The sequence below is a fragment of the Arctopsyche grandis genome, chromosome 8 (genome assembly GCF_051622035.1).
Source record: "Arctopsyche grandis isolate Sample6627 chromosome 8, ASM5162203v2, whole genome shotgun sequence".
In the NCBI taxonomy this organism is placed as follows: Eukaryota; Metazoa; Arthropoda; class Insecta; order Trichoptera; family Hydropsychidae; genus Arctopsyche; species Arctopsyche grandis.
In genome coordinates, this window is record NC_135362.1 from 16,740,666 (window position 1) to 16,761,029 (window position 20,364).

At 31.3% G+C, this 20,364-nt stretch overlaps 4 protein-coding genes across 4 annotated transcripts in view; 1 reads left to right on the plus strand and 3 right to left on the minus strand.

Moving 5' to 3' along the window:
* Epac (Exchange protein directly activated by cAMP) overlaps positions 1 to 20,364 on the plus strand; it is a 129,689-nt gene that overhangs the window by 8,616 nt on the left and 100,709 nt on the right. The gene's annotated exons all lie outside the window — the stretch shown is intronic.
* LOC143915370 (trypsin-7-like) lies at positions 12,630 to 14,484 on the minus strand. The gene is made up of 6 exons (XM_077435987.1): positions 14,365 to 14,484; positions 14,166 to 14,254; positions 13,867 to 14,094; positions 13,687 to 13,800; positions 13,457 to 13,600; positions 12,630 to 13,375 (listed from the first exon to the last, which is right to left on the minus strand). The coding sequence occupies exons 1-6, from the start codon at positions 14,429 to 14,431 to the stop codon at positions 13,226 to 13,228; spliced, it is 792 nt and encodes a 263-aa protein (XP_077292113.1). The 5' UTR covers positions 14,432 to 14,484; the 3' UTR covers positions 12,630 to 13,225.
* Positions 15,831 to 17,094, minus strand: LOC143915534 (trypsin-2-like). Its single transcript, XM_077436231.1, has 5 exons — positions 17,039 to 17,094; positions 16,462 to 16,695; positions 16,279 to 16,392; positions 16,059 to 16,208; positions 15,831 to 15,983 (listed from the first exon to the last, which is right to left on the minus strand). Exons 2-5 carry the CDS (start codon positions 16,579 to 16,581, stop codon positions 15,831 to 15,833), a joined length of 537 nt encoding a protein of 178 aa, XP_077292357.1. The 5' UTR covers positions 16,582 to 16,695; positions 17,039 to 17,094.
* LOC143915371 (trypsin 5G1-like) lies at positions 17,181 to 20,156 on the minus strand. The gene is made up of 3 exons (XM_077435988.1): positions 20,036 to 20,156; positions 19,772 to 19,921; positions 17,181 to 17,638 (listed from the first exon to the last, which is right to left on the minus strand). The coding sequence occupies exons 1-3, from the start codon at positions 20,066 to 20,068 to the stop codon at positions 17,468 to 17,470; spliced, it is 354 nt and encodes a 117-aa protein (XP_077292114.1). The 5' UTR covers positions 20,069 to 20,156; the 3' UTR covers positions 17,181 to 17,467.

Genomic DNA, 20,364 nt, shown 5'->3' on the forward strand with positions numbered 1-20,364 from the left:
TTCAGGAAAATCAGTTATATGTTTCATTTCTAAAAATAAAATGATATCATTCTTTAATTTCCACACTCTTTGAAGTACTTTCCCTAAACTTAACCATCGAATATGGCTGTGAAAAAGAATATCTGTGTACTCTGCATCAAGATCTTCAAGAAAGCTGATAAATTGTCTGTGTTTCAGTCCACTTGATCGGATTAAATTGACAAGCTCAAATAACACGTGATGTTACGTGATCAACTTTTAATACGTTTTTGCACAAGACTTGCTGATGTATAATACAATTAAGTTCAATTAAATTATATTCAGGATCGATTTCACGAATTCTATCCTGGATTTTCTTTACTGCACCAACATTTTTTCCGGTCAAATTTCGTGCACCATCAGTCGTAATGCTGACCAATTTGTTCCATTGCAAATTATATGCAGCTATGCAGTCTGCAATTTTTTTAAATACATCATCTCCCGTTGTTTGATCTTTTAACGATTCCATTGAAAGAAGCTCTTCAATGATTTCAAATTCAGAAGTACATCCACGTATAAAAATTAATAACTGTGCAGTATCCTTTTGATCGTTGCTTTCGTCGATTGCTATCGAGTACCAGTTTAATGATTTTGATACTGATAATAATTGCTCTTTTAAATTGGTAGCGATACATTCAATCCTTCTAACTACAGTTCGCCGAGATCAACTCAAGTTCTCAAATTTGTGTTTAATATCTGGGCATATAATTGCACTTACTTCAGTCTTACAGTTTTTAATGTATTCTCCATCTGAGAACGGTTTGCTACTTTTCGCGATTATATTAGACACAACAAAGCTTGCTTCTACATATGCTTCTTGTTCCTTGGTGTGTCGGGTGAACACATTTTGTTGTGAAGATAATTTTTTAATCAACTCGTCTGCTGTTTTTTTTTCTTGAATCTTCGGCTAGATTTGCAAGAAATTCACAATGTTTAGTTGTAAAATGTCTTTTTATGTTGTATTATTTTAAAACAGAAACGCTTTCCTGCCAAATAAGACAAATAGCCTTATTTTTCACTTGAACGAAAAAATATTTTGTATTCCATTCTTTATTAAACATGTGACGTTCTTCTTCAATTCTTCGTTTTTTATTCATTCTAAAAGTTAATAGAAAGTACTAAAATTATTACAGAGTAAAAATGACTACAGTATTTTGTGATGTTGTGCTAAGTTGATTCTAATTGATCATTAGGAAGAGTATTTGATATTGAAGATTATTTAATTGATTATATTGGAGTAATATTTAATAGAGGCACAAGAATTGTCAGAAATATTATGGTTTTCTAAATAATTATCTAACAATTTCTCCGGAAACAATAAGATTATCTTTAATTCTTTAGGTCCTAGAGAATTATATCTATTATATATAATTATACATAGAGTCTAGGATACATAGAATATAATTTAAAAAATTGGAAATACCTTGAAGACGTAAAGGAAGTTATTTCTTTGCAAAGTAGCACGAAGTCACTACCCGTGTTGGCCAGTCGAAAGATACTCACAAAATGGTCAAAAAAGGCTTAGGGATTATTTTTATGGATGGTTCACAATGGAATTATAATGAATTTAAGTAAAAAAAGCCCACTTCGTAGGACTTACCGCGCTAATTCGAATCGCACGAATTCCAGATAAGACTATCCGCACACAACTTAACCCCGTGACAAGTCACAAGTCGATAAATGTGATTGCATTATAATAAATTATACTCACGGACACATTATAATACATGGGATTGTATTATAATCACTTCACAGATATATTAAAAAAAAATAATAAACACTATTTTAAAAAAATTGAAGGAAAATAAGTAATTTGGAAATAATCACGCGGGCCACATGGAATTGCGCGGCGGGCCGCAGTTTACCCAGGCCTGGTATATACATATGTACTTTTTTCGTTATGTATTAATTTATGTTTAATTGTTATTTTTTTTGTGTTATATTTTTTGAACATTGTGGCGCATTAGGAATTCCTGTAATGCCACAATGGTCTGAACTTTAAAATAAATAAAATAAATTATATTTAAAGTTTAATGTGTTGAATTACTTAGTTGCATGTAATATCACATCATATTTTAAATTTGCAATACTAATGTACATACACATATATAATATATGTATGTAAATAGGAAAAAAATGGTAAAAGCTGCGCCTTGAAATTATTTTCTTCCAATTGAAAAAACAATGAAAGGGAACGATTACATTTTTAAATGTAATTTAATACCAGAACTCTGTGAGCGTCGTCTTTCCATTATGTCCCAAAATTAATGGTGTCGTATTCTCTATTTAACTGTGAAATTATTTAACAACAAAGATAAAAGCATTTTTGAAATAAAATAAGTAATCTAATTTTATCGAAATGAAAAATGTTGCGTGTCTCTGAAGCGCCTAACAGGTTTTCATTATGTTTAAAAGCTCCATGGGCTATACATATACATATACATAGATATGTACTATATAGCACAGTAATAATAATTAGCCAAGCGAATTTTCCTGTCATTACAAAATTACTATCGTTCGTTATGGACTTTTCACCGATTTTTTTCTTCCCAACACGTACCAGTTGGCACGCAATCGATGGCGATTTTCTATTCGCTAGTTAGACTAATGTCGAGTGACACTTTGGCCTATTCAATAATCGCTGTGTCAGGGTTAAAACTCAAAACGATGACCCAGATTTGCGCGACAAATGTGTCTTTTCAACAGTGTCTATGTACTCGTACGTATACACTTGAATGGTAGTTAGAAATTTTTTTTCTTCGTCGCAAATAATAGGATTTCCACCGTAAATTCGCATTTGAACTCATTTATCAAATTTATATGCGGCGCTTTTAGTAATTCATCATGCTTTACGTATACAGCTTTCATTTGATAAGCGAATTCCGGCGTTGTAAAAAAAGTTATCATATGTACAATATGAAGCAAGGTGACAGATATACAAGCTGTACATATATAAATGATTCTTTTTCAAATTCTCATCCCTTGCACCCTCATTATTATCGCTTGATTGTTTTCCATAAACAAAGAAAGCCATCTGCAAACGGACTTGGAAGTAAATTTAAATACTAAACATACAAAAGTAATGAAATCGCCCGAAGGGTGAAGGAAAACAGAAAAGAGTTTGGTACATCAATTTTGCACGTTTACTTAAATATTGTTTAAAAAATGCTGAAGTATGTATTATAAATATGTACATATGTGGATTAAAACGTTGTGGTAAACGTAGAAATACATTCGCTATACCAAGTTTAAACTTTTTTGCAGAAACGAAAATATTACAGTTCTTATTTTACATATGATATATAGAAGATCTATTTGTTATAAAATTTTCATAATTGTTTTGTAATCATGAGAATTAACAATAGTTTCATTTATTTATATGAAACTTCATACATTTTTTCATAACTGAATTCTGCGGTCCAACTGTAACAAGTCATTAGGCCAACTAAGTATTTTTTTATATAAAGCGATATTTTTACTTTCTTCAAATTTTATTTTATATATACATCCATATACTAGAAAGGCCTTACAGGTGAACCTCAATGCGCCTTCTTGGCCTAACATCGATATAATTTTTATATAACAAACATCGATATAATTTTTTTTACAATCAATTTTGACAAATTTTTGGTAAGCTTACATTTTCGGAGCATTTTTTTTATATAAATCGTCAAATTTCGAGATGCTGGAAAGCTCAAAATTTGACTTTTCTCAAAAAAAAAAAAACTCAAAACTCAACATTTATGGACAAATATGCAGCATTTTTATACCAATCAGCGAAATTCAAGATGCTGAAAACTTGAAAATTGCGGGTAAAGGTTGCCAATTTAATTGAACCGTTTCAATGAAAATCAGATAAATTGGAAAACTCTCATAGGAAATGATTTTCAGTTCCAAAAAAAGTTTGATCTAATTCACAAATTGGTATCACTTCATTTAATTCGATATGTCCAGAATCTCGGAAAAGCAGAATAAACGTATTACAGGCCACCGGTATTTTTAAATATTGTGAAACGCAAAGCATTTTATTTAATGTTGTGCGAGATATTTCTCGAAATTAAGAAAAGTGGACTCGTATCACTTTGAATTATGACGGCTCATACATATGTATGGCTACAAATATTCAAAGAAGATTTTTGATTATTCATGAAATTTAATATTAGTATAGGTACGTAAATACATATGAACAATGATGTTTTCATTCTAAATTTAAATCAGAAGTTTCAATGTTTCTATTCAGATTTCGAAGAGACAACTGAATGAGAATAGACTGGAGGCTTCTCTCTGCCTGGAGCGAATGGTCACATATTCGAGTAAACGAACCGAAAGATAATTGGCCATATACGTACATATGTATATGCTCCATTTAACACCCCTGGCTTTGGCGTGAAAAGTCACCTCTTCATGTGAGTTTCATCGCGTTCCCTGGGGTGTCGTTGGAATGTGTGGAGGTAGAAAAAAAAATCATGTTCGATAAATTCTAGTAGCATTCGACGTGGCTTTCGTTTCCTCATTGGATGTTGGATTTGCAGCTGGAATTGTCGCAGTTTTAATTCGCCTTTTGCCGATTCCAATCTCGGTGCTTCCGTTGCTGAGCGAAAGATAACTCAGAATTTATATAATGTGCCTTATAAATTCATATTATGTATCGGCGATTCAATGGCTTGCATAATTATATAATATAGCTTTACATTACTCGTATTGTCGGTGTTTAATTAATTATTTTGGGTTTTCGGAATTATCGTGGGATTTTTTTCGTGTTATGTATTGAAGTGTTGAGATTTCGCATACGATTACTTTTTTATTTATGTCCGCATTACGAGATTCGGTTGCAAATTTGAACTAACGTACATATCTTCAGATTGTTTCTTCATACTGTGTTGTGATGAAATTGAAATAAAAATGTGTCTGGAATCGTTTCACTTTCTATTTTAAGGCGTCAACTTGAAGAAATTTTACCCTTTTTAATCTTTGCACAAATTCTAAGATTTTTTTTAAAGAGATACTACTTTTAAAAAATAATATAATACATATTACCTTTAAAGATGATGACGTATGAATGTGAATGAAACTTGGACATCGAACGCCTATTACAAAAAGTCCAATGTACAATGAGGCATAACGAGGAGAGATAGGAAACGGAATACGTGGACGAGAAGTATGACAAGAGTAGTGGATATAGTGGAAAGAGTAAATATATTGAAATATAAATGGGTGGTTTACTTAGCTAGAAGAATGGACGAAAGGTGGACAAAAGATGTGCTAGAATGGTATCAGAGAGAATGTACAATGGTGAAAGAAAAAACGAAGAAAGATGGGTAGACAAAATCAAAAATGAGAGGTGGGTGAAATGGATGAGAGTGGCGCAAAACAGAGACGAATGGAAACATGTTGGAGAGGATTTCATCCAGCAGTGGATGGTGAATGGATGTAAATAGTGATGATAATTATAATTAAGTATAAATGTGATTTTAATTGTGACATAGTTTTAGATGTGTTTTTTTTTGGGTCAGTGATCAACAAATGTCCCAATATTTGGAAGTAATCGATGTTTTTTGAAAAATTTTTATGAACAAATCACCTTATAATATATTTTTTTAATTGTCTTAAGAATAACAACATTTTGGGAGTTCGTACAGTGAGAGACAGTTAGTAAAACCTTTGCAAAAATATGTATCCTTTCGACTTTAAAGTCGAAAATAACTCCTTTCGACTGTCAAGTCGAGAGGAGTTGATGATTCAAGGATCTATGTACATATATACATACATATGTATATTCCTTAACTATTTCACATGTAATTAGTCACCATCACGGCCTTGCAGAAAACATCTTATTTTAAATAATATGTATTTGCAAAATTGCTTAAATCGAGCACTGGGTAGTTTGTATTTGATTCCCATTATCCAAAGATCCCATTAAGATTCTAAATGGTAATTTATCGTAGACTAGTTAAAATGTTTTATAAGTGCTTCGTGTAAGCCTTTGCTTGTAAAATAAATAAACTTTAGCCACTCAGCTGATTTTCAAATTTCGAACTTTCATTTACAATGCTTATAATTACTCGTGTAATGGTTGTCCATATAGTAAAGTGAGCGAACGAGACCGAATTTGAGTTTTCGTTTATTTTAAAGCGGCTGGGAGCGTAAAAAAAGATGCTTTTCATCTTTGGCAAACAAACCATAAAATTAATTTTAGACCTTCTGTACACCGTAAAATTAGACATTTTTTAATATCGAGGTCCAAGTATCACTTTGCAAAAACCCCGAGAGACTAAGAACGCCACTCTCGACAGTTGGGGAGAAGAAAGGCCACCCCCGACAAAATTAAATAAATATTTCATCATGGCGAAGCCTCAAATTAGTTGTAAAAATAGCATTTGCTTTGCTAACTACTTAAAATAAACCCCACGAAATTTTATGAGTTTTTTTTTAAATATGTCTAAAAGGTTAATCACCAGTAGTTACTTCAAGAATTGAATAATGAAAATTTTACAATCTTTACATACATAAATACATATGTATATAGTCACTAGTAGTCTTCTTTAATGAAATGAATAAATAAATCAAATAATTTCTATCGGACTATATTACAAATTAATCTATGTATACATGTATGATTGAATTGACATACATATGTGTGTAATGTCGCTAAGGAAATGTATTTGTAATCCATCATTTTTATTTCAATTGTATTATTATAGAGATAGAGAACAGACATATGATATATTTTTATGTATTATGGAGCTTCAGAATACATTTGTATACTCGTATATGAAGCTTACCGAGTGACATTCAATATTTGAATTTTGACAGCTTGTCAAATACGAGTGTACGACGTGTTCGAATTAATGGCATTCACACTGGATAAAATATTTCCAATAGGTATTATTTGTACGAATGGAAATTTAATATTATATTGTACATTCATCGGTTTTTTTGAGGCTGTTAAAAAGACGTCAATGCAATGAACGGCAAATTTCAATTCGTTGGCGGATTTTTTCCAGTTAAATTATTCGTTCGTATTTCAAACAAAACTAATTTTGTTATTTTAATTATTATTATTCAGATGAAATGGATATTCGGTATTCATCTAATATATAATCGAAATTGACTTTGTATGTTTGTTTGGTTCGTAGAAAAAGACAAATGAATATTCAAATACATTAAAATAAAATAAAACTATTCAAATTAATTTAATATTAAGGCCATGTTTAAGCGGTTTATATTACATGTACCGAGCGAAGCCGGGTATATATATATATATATATATATATATATATATATATATATATATAAATATATATACATATATGTGTGTTTTGTGTTGATGCTGATATTTGAGATGACATCAAAAGCATATCGCCTTCAAAAGCCATCGTCGGTGTAAGGTGATATGCTTTCGATATCGCGATCGACGATGTGTAAACTGAGTCGTCGTACATGTGTACGTATTACTCACTTACCTGAGAAATTGTCTATGAGAAACGTAGGTAGATGAGTTATTTCGTCTCGACGGAATGCATAGATCGTTGACCGCCCACTCTTACTGATAAATTTTAGTTAAACGCTAGTTTCACCTTATAAAGTCATCGAAAATTGTAGTGAAAACGCTATAATCGATATGTTTGTAACGTTATGCTGCGGTTCCGATGGGTTTGCTTATGGCGTGCGACAGTTATTTGGCATACTTGAAGAAATAAATAATTTGGTGATAGCTATCAATTAATATTGGCATTTATAATTGTGAAATTTGTAGGCTGAATTCGATGTGACCCATTTAAACTTACTGTAGTAAAAGTAGTTTCATATATTGAACATAGATGTCACTTAAGTTAATTAATTTATTAATGGAAAGTCTTCTTTTATTTTCATAGCTTTGGTATATGATCCGCATGCGGTTGATAACTGTTATTTACTATTTGACCATATTCAATCAAATTCATATATAATGTAAATATGTATGTATTGTGAAAAAAAAATCTTTTACATTTGATATACATATGTACATAAAACGTCGATTTAAAAGTATTAAAAGACTTGAAAAGTCTGAAACGAAGTTGGAGTAGTACCTTATAGCGTTGAAATTAAAAACAATTGAAGTATAATTATAAAAAGAAATGAACAAGATTACGTCTTTATTTGAAATTTATAACAACTGTTTTTCTTCATTATTTAATGCTATAAAAAGAGTATCAGTTTCAATATTTTGAGATGAAAACGTTAATAATACTGTTATCGAGTGTTCTCGTTGTACCGAAATGAAAATTGATAGGAACCTTCCCCCGTGCAACAGATATCGACGACTCTCAAATTGAACGAATTTCGACGCTATGGCCGTAATTTTATTTGAACGTTTTCTTTTCCTTCGGGCAGGGTTGTTCAACAAGTGGCTTTGATAGCTCTATTGGTTTTATGTCAAAATTTTATTTTTTTCACTTGTTGACTCGGTATTATAATAAAATTCAATAAAAAATATAATAGATGTGTAAATTTTTTTATGTTTTATTTCATTTCCGGACGAATCTCGCTTCTATCAAATAAGAAAATCATCACATTTCAGTTTAACGTCGATCCGTTATATCCTTTTTTCACCCGTCGCCGCTGAAAAATCGTGTCAAGTGCGGGTCAGGAATGTAATATTAGCTTTTATCAGCGACGAGAGATTTTTCCTTTTCACGATTTTCCCTTTCTAAATTCGAATTCGTCTCTTCAAAATGGGAGAATTCGACGATAAAGTCGTCTTTTGAATATTTCACCCGTATGTTATGAATAGCAGATCACCTTTGACCTCAAATCGAATACTTTTCGGATTTCCGTCGAAGATTTTTCATCGCGATCAGTTTTCAGGCTTCACTCCAATACGTACATATGTATGTATTATACAATATAATAAAATTCTTAATTGAAGTTAGTTTTGTAGAGATTCGTCCATATGATGAAAAGCAGAAAAAACTTTGAACGATTCTATAGGTATGACAAAAACATAAATGCTTTCATTTTGTTTTTATTGTAGCAATTTGTCTAGTGGAAGAGTAAATTTGCCATTTACTTGCGAGTTTTCATACTAAAATTGTCTCATAGACGGAGCATTGTGCGAAAAGTTAATGATGTAAAAAGTTTTATAGGATCTTTAAGTTCAATCTGAAAGAAAATCGGGCACTATGCGAACTTTGAAATAGGCAAAGTTTTACCAACACGGCTAAAGGAATAGAAAATGATTTCACAATCGCTTGCGTATGTTTACTACTTTATCATGCCATTCAAAATATTTATGTTTTTTAGTATCATTTCATTATATTTAGTGAAATATTTATGCAATACTGAAATACTAATTTACAAAAAAAATACTTGAAAGTTTATTGCTTTTGAGCTGTTTTCCTTCGATAAGGTACGAAAAAAGCATTGTGTTTTTGTTTACTATTCATTATTTGTCAAATGATTGCTTTCTGAAACTTAATTATATCAAAACATGTGTGGAGAGTAAATTATGCATTAGATGCTTACGCTTAACGAGCGCGTTGATTATTGTTTCTACCATAGTTTTCCGTTAGCAGATCCGTCCAATTTAACCCTTTCGTGGCGGGCTCTCGACTAATAGCACACCATAAACTCGAGAGGAAATTTTCGAGGAAACAGGCCGTATATATGTATGTACGTCGATTGATTGCTATACAAACTGTCAGAGAAGAAATACGAAGGAGATTCGATTTGTTCGCGTCCGCTGGCAACCACCCCTTCGGGGAAAAACCTTTGTTTTTCAACAAAAAAAAAAACCTCGATAAAAAAAACGGGAAACGAACGCATTATCTTGTCGTTACATGTTTTATTTTTTTTGTTCCTACACAACAAGAACGGTAAAATATTTTCGGCGAAAAGTAACGTTGACATGTTTTAAATATGAATTTCAATGAAAGGTTTGCGTTGTCCCGACTTCTAACACATACAATGTTTGAAAATGTTGAAATTGTATTCGATATTATTACGTTGAATTTCCGCAAAATTTTCATTTCATTAGTATGTAGTATTGTCTTTATTCTTGCGTGTCTTTATCGTATTTATTTTTGCGATATTTCCGTTTTGCGTTTAAAAGCAAGTATTATATGTACATACATACATTCGTACATTTGGCGAAGCCTCAGGTACGACGACGAAAAGTCGCATTTTAATTAAATTTCCGGTGAAAGTAGCACTGTAGAAAGCATGCTTTTTTTGTGTTTGAGTTTTACGTTCGCTTGAATATTCAGTGTTGAGTGTAAAATGTCAAATTATGAATGTATAATGTACATAACATTAAAGCTTCACTTCCTACTGCACTTCATTACTCATCTAAATATATAATTTCGAAAGAGACTTTGTATATATGTATGTAAGTATTTTTGGTTGGGAGCTTCGAAAACAAACCAAAGTTTCTATGGCGATGATTCGATTTTAATAAAAAAACAAATGAATATGTATTATTAGATTCGCCATGTTTAAGCTGTTTATATTACAAACAATGAGCGAAGCCGGGTAAAACAACTAGTATATTATACATACATAATAGTCAGTATTTGACCTAAATTGTACATAAAATTATTTTCATAAAATTTTTATAGTAAAATAGATTACATGTGCGTGGGTGTTATAAGCTATTTTAGAAAAAAATATATTAAAAGAAGAATAATAATTTATTTTGTGTGAGAGCGAACATTTATCTACATATGTGATGTACATATGTATGTGTGTAAATAAATAATCTTAAGACTATGTTGATTGTTATATGCATTTTGCGTAATTATTCTGTGTAGAAAAGCTTGAAGACGTACGAATTTTGATGGACCTCATGATACAACAATATCGACTTACCTGTCTTTCAACATTACGGGTTCTTCAGAATCACACTATAATACTATGGAATCAAAAGAAATTTATTTTCAAAGTATATCGAAAAAAAAATACCGTGCAAGTATATTTTCTTCCTCGCGAATCGTGAAAATACATCACGTTACTGGTGAAAATCCGTAATTGTACAAAGATATAAACTTGCCGTACAATTATTTACGATAGCAAAAAATCCTTTATCCTTAAATCTTTATTTTTTATTTTATTTTTACAGGTATACACCCGTTTTTATTTTATTAACAAGACATATATGGTCAACATTGTACAAACGTATTATACAGAGCTAATTACAAATATCGATCATCAAACATTACATCATAAAAGAGACATCTATTGACAAATTTTTAAATATCAACAAACAAATTGTGAATTGCTGTAATCTCAAATTTTGCGACGAATGGGACAGCATTGCCTATTTGTTGAAATCGTTACCAAATAAATCAGATGAATTGACAAACTCTGAAAGGAAACGATCGACCTTGGAGTCACATATCAAAGGTCTGGCCAGCAACTAAGTCAGAAATATAATCCGTGACCACATAATCGAAAGTAATATATGCTAACCACTAATATATATATGTATGTATATGTAATATAGTTTATATTTAGCCAGCAGTTTGGCTTAGTGGTAGCGTATATATTTAGCACCACTGAGGTCAAAGGTTCGAGTCCTCGCCACTGCTTGTTAGATTTGGGGGTTTTGTGACTCCAAATCGATCGTTTCTCTATCAGAGTTTGCCAATTTTATCTGATCATTGCTGAAACGGTTCCTGAAAATTGGTATTACATATAATCCTGTTGTCACAAAATCTGCCTGTGTATATTTTGTAATAATTATACACAGTAATCTGAAATCTATAGATATCTCTATAGACATCTCTATAATTTCGTATTTATTATATGTATAAAAAATGTATACAAAAAAAATAATAATCCATAGATGTCTCTATGATTATTATTTCTGATTAATTGTTATATGCTATATATTCTGATTGTATATGTATGTATTACTGTATTTCTGATTTCTGATTGTTTATATATTCTGTATTTCGTTAACGTACACCCGTCGCATTGGAGCAAATCTGTAATGGCGAGTGTACATACATATATTGATTTGTAAAAATAAATAAATAAATATTTATATTTTACTATGATGCCATTACGGGGTTTTACCCTGAGCGACATCTATGGTATTATACTTTTAAATCTTATATATAAAACCAAAACGGCGTTTATTATTCGTTTTTCTGATTGGCTGTCGTCAGAGTCGTATCTGATTGGCTGGATTAATAATATAATTTTTTCGATTGAAATAAATTTTTCATGGTTTTTATTATGTTTCTATTTTTCGAGCGAAGCCGGGTAGCATCACTATTTTGTATATAAATTTTAAATCATATTCAAATAGTAGATAGGGTGTTTTTTTCCAATTTGATGAGAAACCGCTTCAATAATGAAATCAGATAAATTGGCAAAGTCTGAAATCAAATAATCAGCACCGCAGAAATACTCCGAATAAATTCTATTCAATCGAGGTCAAAGCAGGGATAAAGCCCGGGATCTCTCAGTGGTTAGAATTAACGCAACCACCAAGCCATGCTCCCTACTGCGATTTGATTTCTTCTCCTTATAATGATATTGTTATTTAAAAATGTCTTTGAAAATCTACAAAATTTGATTAATTAAATCATTGTTTAATAAGGCAGGGAGGAAAATGAAAATACATATATACGTAGGATTGATGATACATAAGTGTGTGATACAGTATATTACGAATATAAATAGCATAAATACACATATCTTCCCATAAACATTTTTGTGAGTCCTTTCATGAAAGTGTTTACGTATGTACAGTTAATATTATTATACATACATAATTTAATAAAACATAAGAATGCTTCCAAACAAAGATTCCTGAATAATATTTCAAAAAAATGTGTACTATTTACTATATACGTATGTTTAATATGTTATTTAAAATTTACATAAAAAATAGTACCGGCATACATATGTATGTATGTGTACGGAATACGCTTCAACTTCTCCCGAGTGAATTCTTTTTATGTAGTGACTGAATTTTTTGTCAATGTTTCGTTACATCTCTTTTGCCTGGAAGTATTGGTAAAAGTTTTCCTTTGGAATAATTTTCGTATATAGGGCGATTGCACGGGAAAATATTATTTTTTCATTTCTTTTCCCCTCTTTTTTCGATGTAGTACATACAACGAACAATATCGCACGTACCTTTATATCAACATCCACTTTCGACACGAATCTATATTCACTCTTGTTCTCGCTATGCTATTCTTAATGAAATTGTACATTATTAAATCCCTGTGTAACAATTAATCCATGTTGAAAAGCTCGACACTTTAGTATATACTCCGGGATATATAGAATTGCCGCAAGGTGATGGACCCCACGACACAATGCCGATTTGCGTGTCTCCCACCACTAAGGGTCCTCCAGAATCATTCTAAATATAAAGTAAATACATACATATGGTAGTGTATTATAAAAGCAATTTATTTTCAAAGAGATCTTTGGAAAATAATACCGTGCAAGAGTCTTTTCCCCCTAGTGGATAGTGTGCGCACATCATATTTCTAGTAAATTGATCGCTGTATAGTTCCATACAAATTTCTTCAGAAATAGTAAATAAATATACTTCTTGTAGCTGTGCCGATAAATAATCATCGTTCTGAAAATATTTACATTCGATTTTATGCATCAAAAAAATGATTTAAAATATATCTATTTGATTATATGTATGTATGTAGTACACACTTCAGTTTTTCCCCATCCGATTGCGACTGCAATGATTCCTGGTTTTAAAAACTCGTTTTGTTTTGGAATTTTTATTGGTTGTATCATATTATTGAATTCTAGAGGGTCTTTTAACTGTTGTATAAAAAAAACTGTATAAAAATTTCGTATGAAAATATTTTATATTACATTGTATTGTACCTCAAGTAGGGCAATGTCGTTGTCGTATCCCAAATAATCCTCATGACGTATGATGGTTTTTACTTTGTGTTGAATACCACCCTGGCCATGGAACGAAGTAGCAGCTCTTACCGTCAGAAAATCCATTAAAGGATCAGTGGCTCCAAAGCAGTGGGCCGCTGTCAAAGCCCATGTTTTGCTCAGTACCGAAGCACCACACATGTGGTTGCTGAAGTATTGCATGGATAGCTGTTGATAATAGTCGTGGTTTATTATTAAACGTTTAAAATTGTTTTGAATACATTAAGAATGCAATTAACCATATGAGGATGTTTGTCAATTGTAGTGTTTTGACCGCCGACGATTCTATGATCATCTTTTTGACCCTTTAGTTCGATTGTAGTCGGATCTTGAAGATAATGAATCGTGAATAGTAAATTTATTTATTTTAAATTTAAATTTTAAATTTATTTATTCAATAAAATTTATTTGAAATAATTATAATTTATTGTAACTTACATGATAATGCGTTTTGGGTAAAGCTTATTATTGTTGCGAATAAAATAATATTAAGATGAAAATTCATCTTTGCTATACAGTATACTTAATTTTATAAATGATAACAGTAGACTGATGAATGAAAATCTGGGAAATGTGTTATATATATTGTATAAATCAAAGATAAGATTATCTTTCATCTTTGAACAAACCGTTGCTGATTGATTATTATTTGGATTTTTTTTGTTTAACGATTAGGAAAATCCGGCAAATGGATAAATCATATATTCTTATCTATTGATATGTTTCAACTAAATATATTTTTATATTTCAAGCATTATGTACATATATACAAATTTGTATAGTAAAGGATGAACTTGAAATTGTATTTAAATTATACTAAAGAATTTATATCTATACATATACATATGTATATAAAAATCAATGTTTGTCTGTCTGTCACGTATGCGTTCCTATACCATAAATTCTCATGTATAACCACATATCATAACAATTAATGAATATCTATACATTTTTTGAATTTAAACATCATAATATAGACATAAAACGGACGCGATGTATGTATGTATGTGGGTATGTGGCGACGCGTCGACGCGTTGACAAGTATGGAGATTTCAAAAAAACAAATTTTAGAATGTCTGGAGTATATGTTTACACAATCAATTAGCGTGAAGTGGGCCACGTGGACAAAAAGTTTGACAAATTAGAGCAACGACGATACATTCTGACGAATGGGTGCATTTTAAGCATCCGCTATGGGGATGTGACGTGACAACCGATCATGTCAATGAGATGTGGGGAAGTAGGGTAGCTGGGAAGTGGGGGGGGGGGGGGTGGAGCGTCTGAAATGTGCTCCTGACATTGAGCACCTGACTTGGAACGGGTGACGTCAGCGTCATATGCGCAGGAGCGTATACACATACACACATCCACGAAGACACACACATTCATTCACCACTTCGACGCGGGCCAACGGGAAGCGTTATAGAATAACTAACACTATATTTATGTATATGTATATATAACATATAACTTTATTTTAATTCATGTATCAATTCCTTTCCGATACATCAACGGGCACAAAACTAGTGCTATATATTTATGACATAAACATTTCCTGTAAAAGTATGTGTGTACTCAAACATTTCACAGAAATACGAGTTTCATTTTACGCATAACTACAATTTCCGCTTATTGTTATTTTTTCGGAAATGTTTGTTATCTGAGAATTACCGTGAAATATTTCGATAACGAGATGCGGGTTTTTCGGATTGATTTCAGAAAAAAACGACAACAACAATAGTTTAGTATACGTATAACCTACACATATATATTTTTTTTTTCAAAAATAAATTACAATCGATCAAAATTCTGATACGAGATAAAGCTAATCTAGAGTGCTACTCTAATGTGCATTTCTTGTATAAAATGTCAACAATTTTAGTTTCGTAATATCATCATTCACTTTATAATTGAATTACTGACAGAATCCAATTTTGAATTTGGGGTGCCGAAAGATCCGTATATACTCCAGGACGAAGGGTTCGCGCACAACCATAACCCCAAGATACGAGTCCTTGAAGACGGCCGTTCCACACCAGAGGACCTCCAGAATCCAACTGAGAAAAAATGATATACGTTTTATTTACATATGTCTTTGAAAATAATGTTTAATAATATAATATAATACATACAACACAAGCGTCTCTTCCACCGTCTCTAAATCCAGCGCATATCATTTGGTATGTGACGTTTAAAATTGATCTGTATATTTCGGCACACTCTTCATGAGGAAATACAGGAATACTAACGTATCGAAGATATTCAGATGGATCTCCAGTTTCCTGTCATTTTTTTTGTATGTTTGAAATTAATTTTTATTTATTATTTACTTGTTACGATTTAAATTATTACCTTCGTATAGCCCCAACCGTAAGCGCTAACATACTCTCCTACTTGTGGACGAGAGCTAACCTCTGGTAGTCTAATCGGTCTAACGGCTCTTGAATATCTAAATGTGGGATATACCTATAAATAATAATAGCGTTTAACATAAATTTTATGCAATTTTAATATTTTTTTTGTAAATTTTATTACCATAAGTAGAGCAATGTCGTTATCGTTCACATTCATTACGAATTGAGGATGCTTTAATTGTTGTCGAACCGAATGTTCTATTCCACCTCTTCCTCTCAAACCAGCACATGATCTTACCATTAAGAAAGAAGGCAAAAATATGCTTCCAAGACAGTGGGATGCGGAAACGGCCCAATTTTCATTTAATATTGCCCCTCCGCAAAAATGTCCTCGATCAAAATATTCCAAAGACACCTATTGTTTGAAAGAATTTTTACAATTTTTTAGTTACAAATTTAAATGATTATTTTATCAGAAGATTTAAATTTATATACTATTTAATCCAATAAAAAAATTAAACGAAAAATGCAACAGATTTAAAATAGGAAAATATCAACTATTGAAATTATTATTCAAAAAATTGACAATTATTTCTAAAACAGTTTATATAATATAAATATCATATTTATCTATACATCAAAGGTGTTTTAGTTAGTTTGTAAGTCAATATTTATAAACTTATCAGTAAAGTCTAGATAACTGGCAAATTTATAAACTACTTATGAACTTAATGCTGGCTATTTAAAATAATATTTACAATGAATGGGGCATCTTCTATGTTTATTATATCACCACCAACAATTCTTCCTCTCCTTCTTGCTAAAATAACATAATTAATAATTAAAAATACAGTAAAAACTAGATTTATTGTATACATGTTTATATAAAATTTATCTTACCTTGTATAGTAAATAATGGTGTATTGAATACGATAAAAAATAAACTGATTTCGATAATTTTCATATTAAAAAGAAAATATTATAATGTGTATTAAACTGGCGTTGTCGAATTTGTGATTCGTATTGAATTGTTAACGCAGTGTTCTATATTATTTATAGGATTTTTTAAAATTGATTATTAATGGCGTTCATAATGATATAAAATTTTTATCGCCTTAATATTCAAATTGATATCACCAAATCGACAGTTAATTGCGATCGCTAATGGGTGTCAATTAAACAAATTTTTAATTTTTCAACTCAATTTTATATTGAATAACGGTTTTTATCCACGCTAATAGGTGGGGTGTGGAGAGATCGGTGTAGACGCCAGGATGACGGGATCTACCACACCCCCATCCCCACGAAACCAACCCGAAAACTGTCCCATTCTTCACCAGAGGTCCTCCGGAGTCGACCTGTGAACAAATTGCGTCTTGAATTAATCGACGGTCTAGCAGTTTGAACACGCATTTTCTTCAGAATTGTTCGCATTGTTTGGCGGACGGGGTGTGAGAGAGCTGGGATTCGAAAATTCACGCTTCAAAGGAAAATTTGCACAGAGGTAAAGAGGTTCAAAAGGGACCTTAAATCAATATAAGGCAAAGTTTTAGAATTCACAACGTTCAACAGGCAAAACGAATTTTGTCTGAACTTTTAGAATAATGGTTGCATGTATACATGTGGAATTTTGCATGCTTTCAGGATTAGCATTTTGCATCACTCGTATTAATGTTTATATGTACATATGCACATCGTACCGTGTACACTGAATTTCCATAGTAGACATATTAAATTCATTTTGTGAATTTAGTTAGCGGTCTGCAAATATATGTATACATACATATAAAGTGAAACGTTTTTACCGTCTGTGGTTTCAAGCCTATTAACTAAAGAACAGCTGCACCATTTTAATGCGATTTTCTTTAGTAGACTGGGAAAATTCGTGAGATGGTTAAACAATACGTTATTTCAATTCAAGCTTAGTACTGTGGGTATTGTAGAAGCGTTAAATTACGAATATATTAAATTAGAAATATTACGTAGTAGACAGACATGGGCGAGAAATAATACATGTCCTTTTAATATAATTGAAAGTGCACTTTTCTTCATTTCGACAAATATCTTGCGAAACATTAAATATAATATTTTACGTTTAACAATATTTAAAAATACTGTTGGCCTGTAATACGTCTATTCTGCTTTTCCGAGTTTCTAGACATATCGAATTAAAACAAGTGATAACAATTTGTGAATTAAGTCAAACAGAAATAATGTTTTTGGAATTGAAAATGGACATTATTTTATATTTAAAAATTAAAAATTATACAAACATTTCTCTAGTATAGTTATAAAATGTTACAACTAATAATTAAAATAAGTGTTTTTGGAATTGAAAATTGGACTATCGTCACTTTCAAATATAACGGCTCATATAATAAATACGAAAGAAATTATAATCAGAATTACTATATATAAATTTAATATGACGAACTCAAATTGAGAGTATTTTTATCTTAATTTAAATAATCCATACGGATTCCGAAATAGAACTGGTAAATAATTCATACCCATTCCAAAATAAAGCTTGTTATGATAGCTAGAAGTTTTGATGGCTGCAATTTGTCTATCCCAAACGAAATATGTATATCATATATTTTAAATATGTATTTATTGTTTTTTTATGTACCTTATAATTTGGATAAGTTATTTCTCTTCGAACTTTTTCCTGTTTTAGAGAAGTGTAAAATTTTCTAGAACAACTTTTTAACATTGTTGTTTAAAGGTTCGTTTATATCAGTACAGCTCAATCCGGCAATTGCAAGTAAACAGCATCACGAAAAATATTCTTTAGTACATTTTATATAACCACATTTAAATATTTCGCAATATGTACTTGACTTATCCAAAGCAGCAGTAACCGACATTGTCAATTCATATTATACAGCAGCACATGTCAATGAAACGTATCAAGCAAATCCATATTTCTTTGGCTACCGTTGAAATATTCACGCATGTCGTGACGTCATAGTGATGAGTGCACCCGTACTTACGAAAGTGCTGGCATGCGCATATGAATATTTTAGAAAATGTCACATTGTAACAATATTGTCTCGACGATACGACGTAAGCAATTAGTCGCGCCCCGTAATGAATATGTAAGCTGATTTTGCCTTAGACACGCCCAAAACAAGTATGAGCATGCTGAAAACGAGCGGTTCTGTATAGTATGAATAGAATTAGTCATATTCGTACAATGCTGTGCCGAGCTGTTAACGTGCAATGCTTGATAATAAAAATTTAAATTTAAAATGACTATTAATCGTGATTAATTATAATGATAATTAATTAATTATTAATAAAAACGACCACAAAAAGTAGTTAAAAGTATCGGTTTTTATGAAATGATATATTTTGAACAAATGAAAACGAAATTTTATAATATTATATTTATAAAAATATTTCGTATTTGATATCCCATAGTGTATTGTACCTTTTAGAGTGTGTAAACTTGAAAAATATAATACATACAAAAATGTTATTTTACTTACAATGCAAGCATCTTGACCGCCATCTGTAAATCCCAAGCATATCATTTCTGAAGTGACATTCAAAACGTTTGCATATATTTTTTTACACTCTTCGTGAGGAAACACAGGAAGTCCTACGCTCCTCAAGTGTTCTGAAGGCGATCCTTTCTCCTAAAAATATATTTATACACGTACATTTACTTTTCACTTAAAATTCTATTGTGATGCATCGATTTAATGGTAATTTGTACATATTATATATACATATGTATGTACAAAGTATACCTTCGTAAATCCCCATCCTAGGACGGTCATCATTTCGCCAAGTTGCGGTCGTTCGCCGGGATTCGGTAATCCAATTGGGGAGACCTTCGTTGAATATTCAACAGCCGGATAAACCTAACAATCGTATAAGAATATATTACGTTTTAAAATAACAAATTGAAACTTATTTTTTGAGTGTGTGACGCGTTGTATCATCACCTGTATCAACGCCGTGTCGTTGTCCACGTTGTCAATATCGAAGTTGTGGTATTTAAACACAATCAACATATTGTGCTCGGAACCACCCTTCTGGTGAATATCGGAACCGACCCTTACAAGGGCTTCATCCA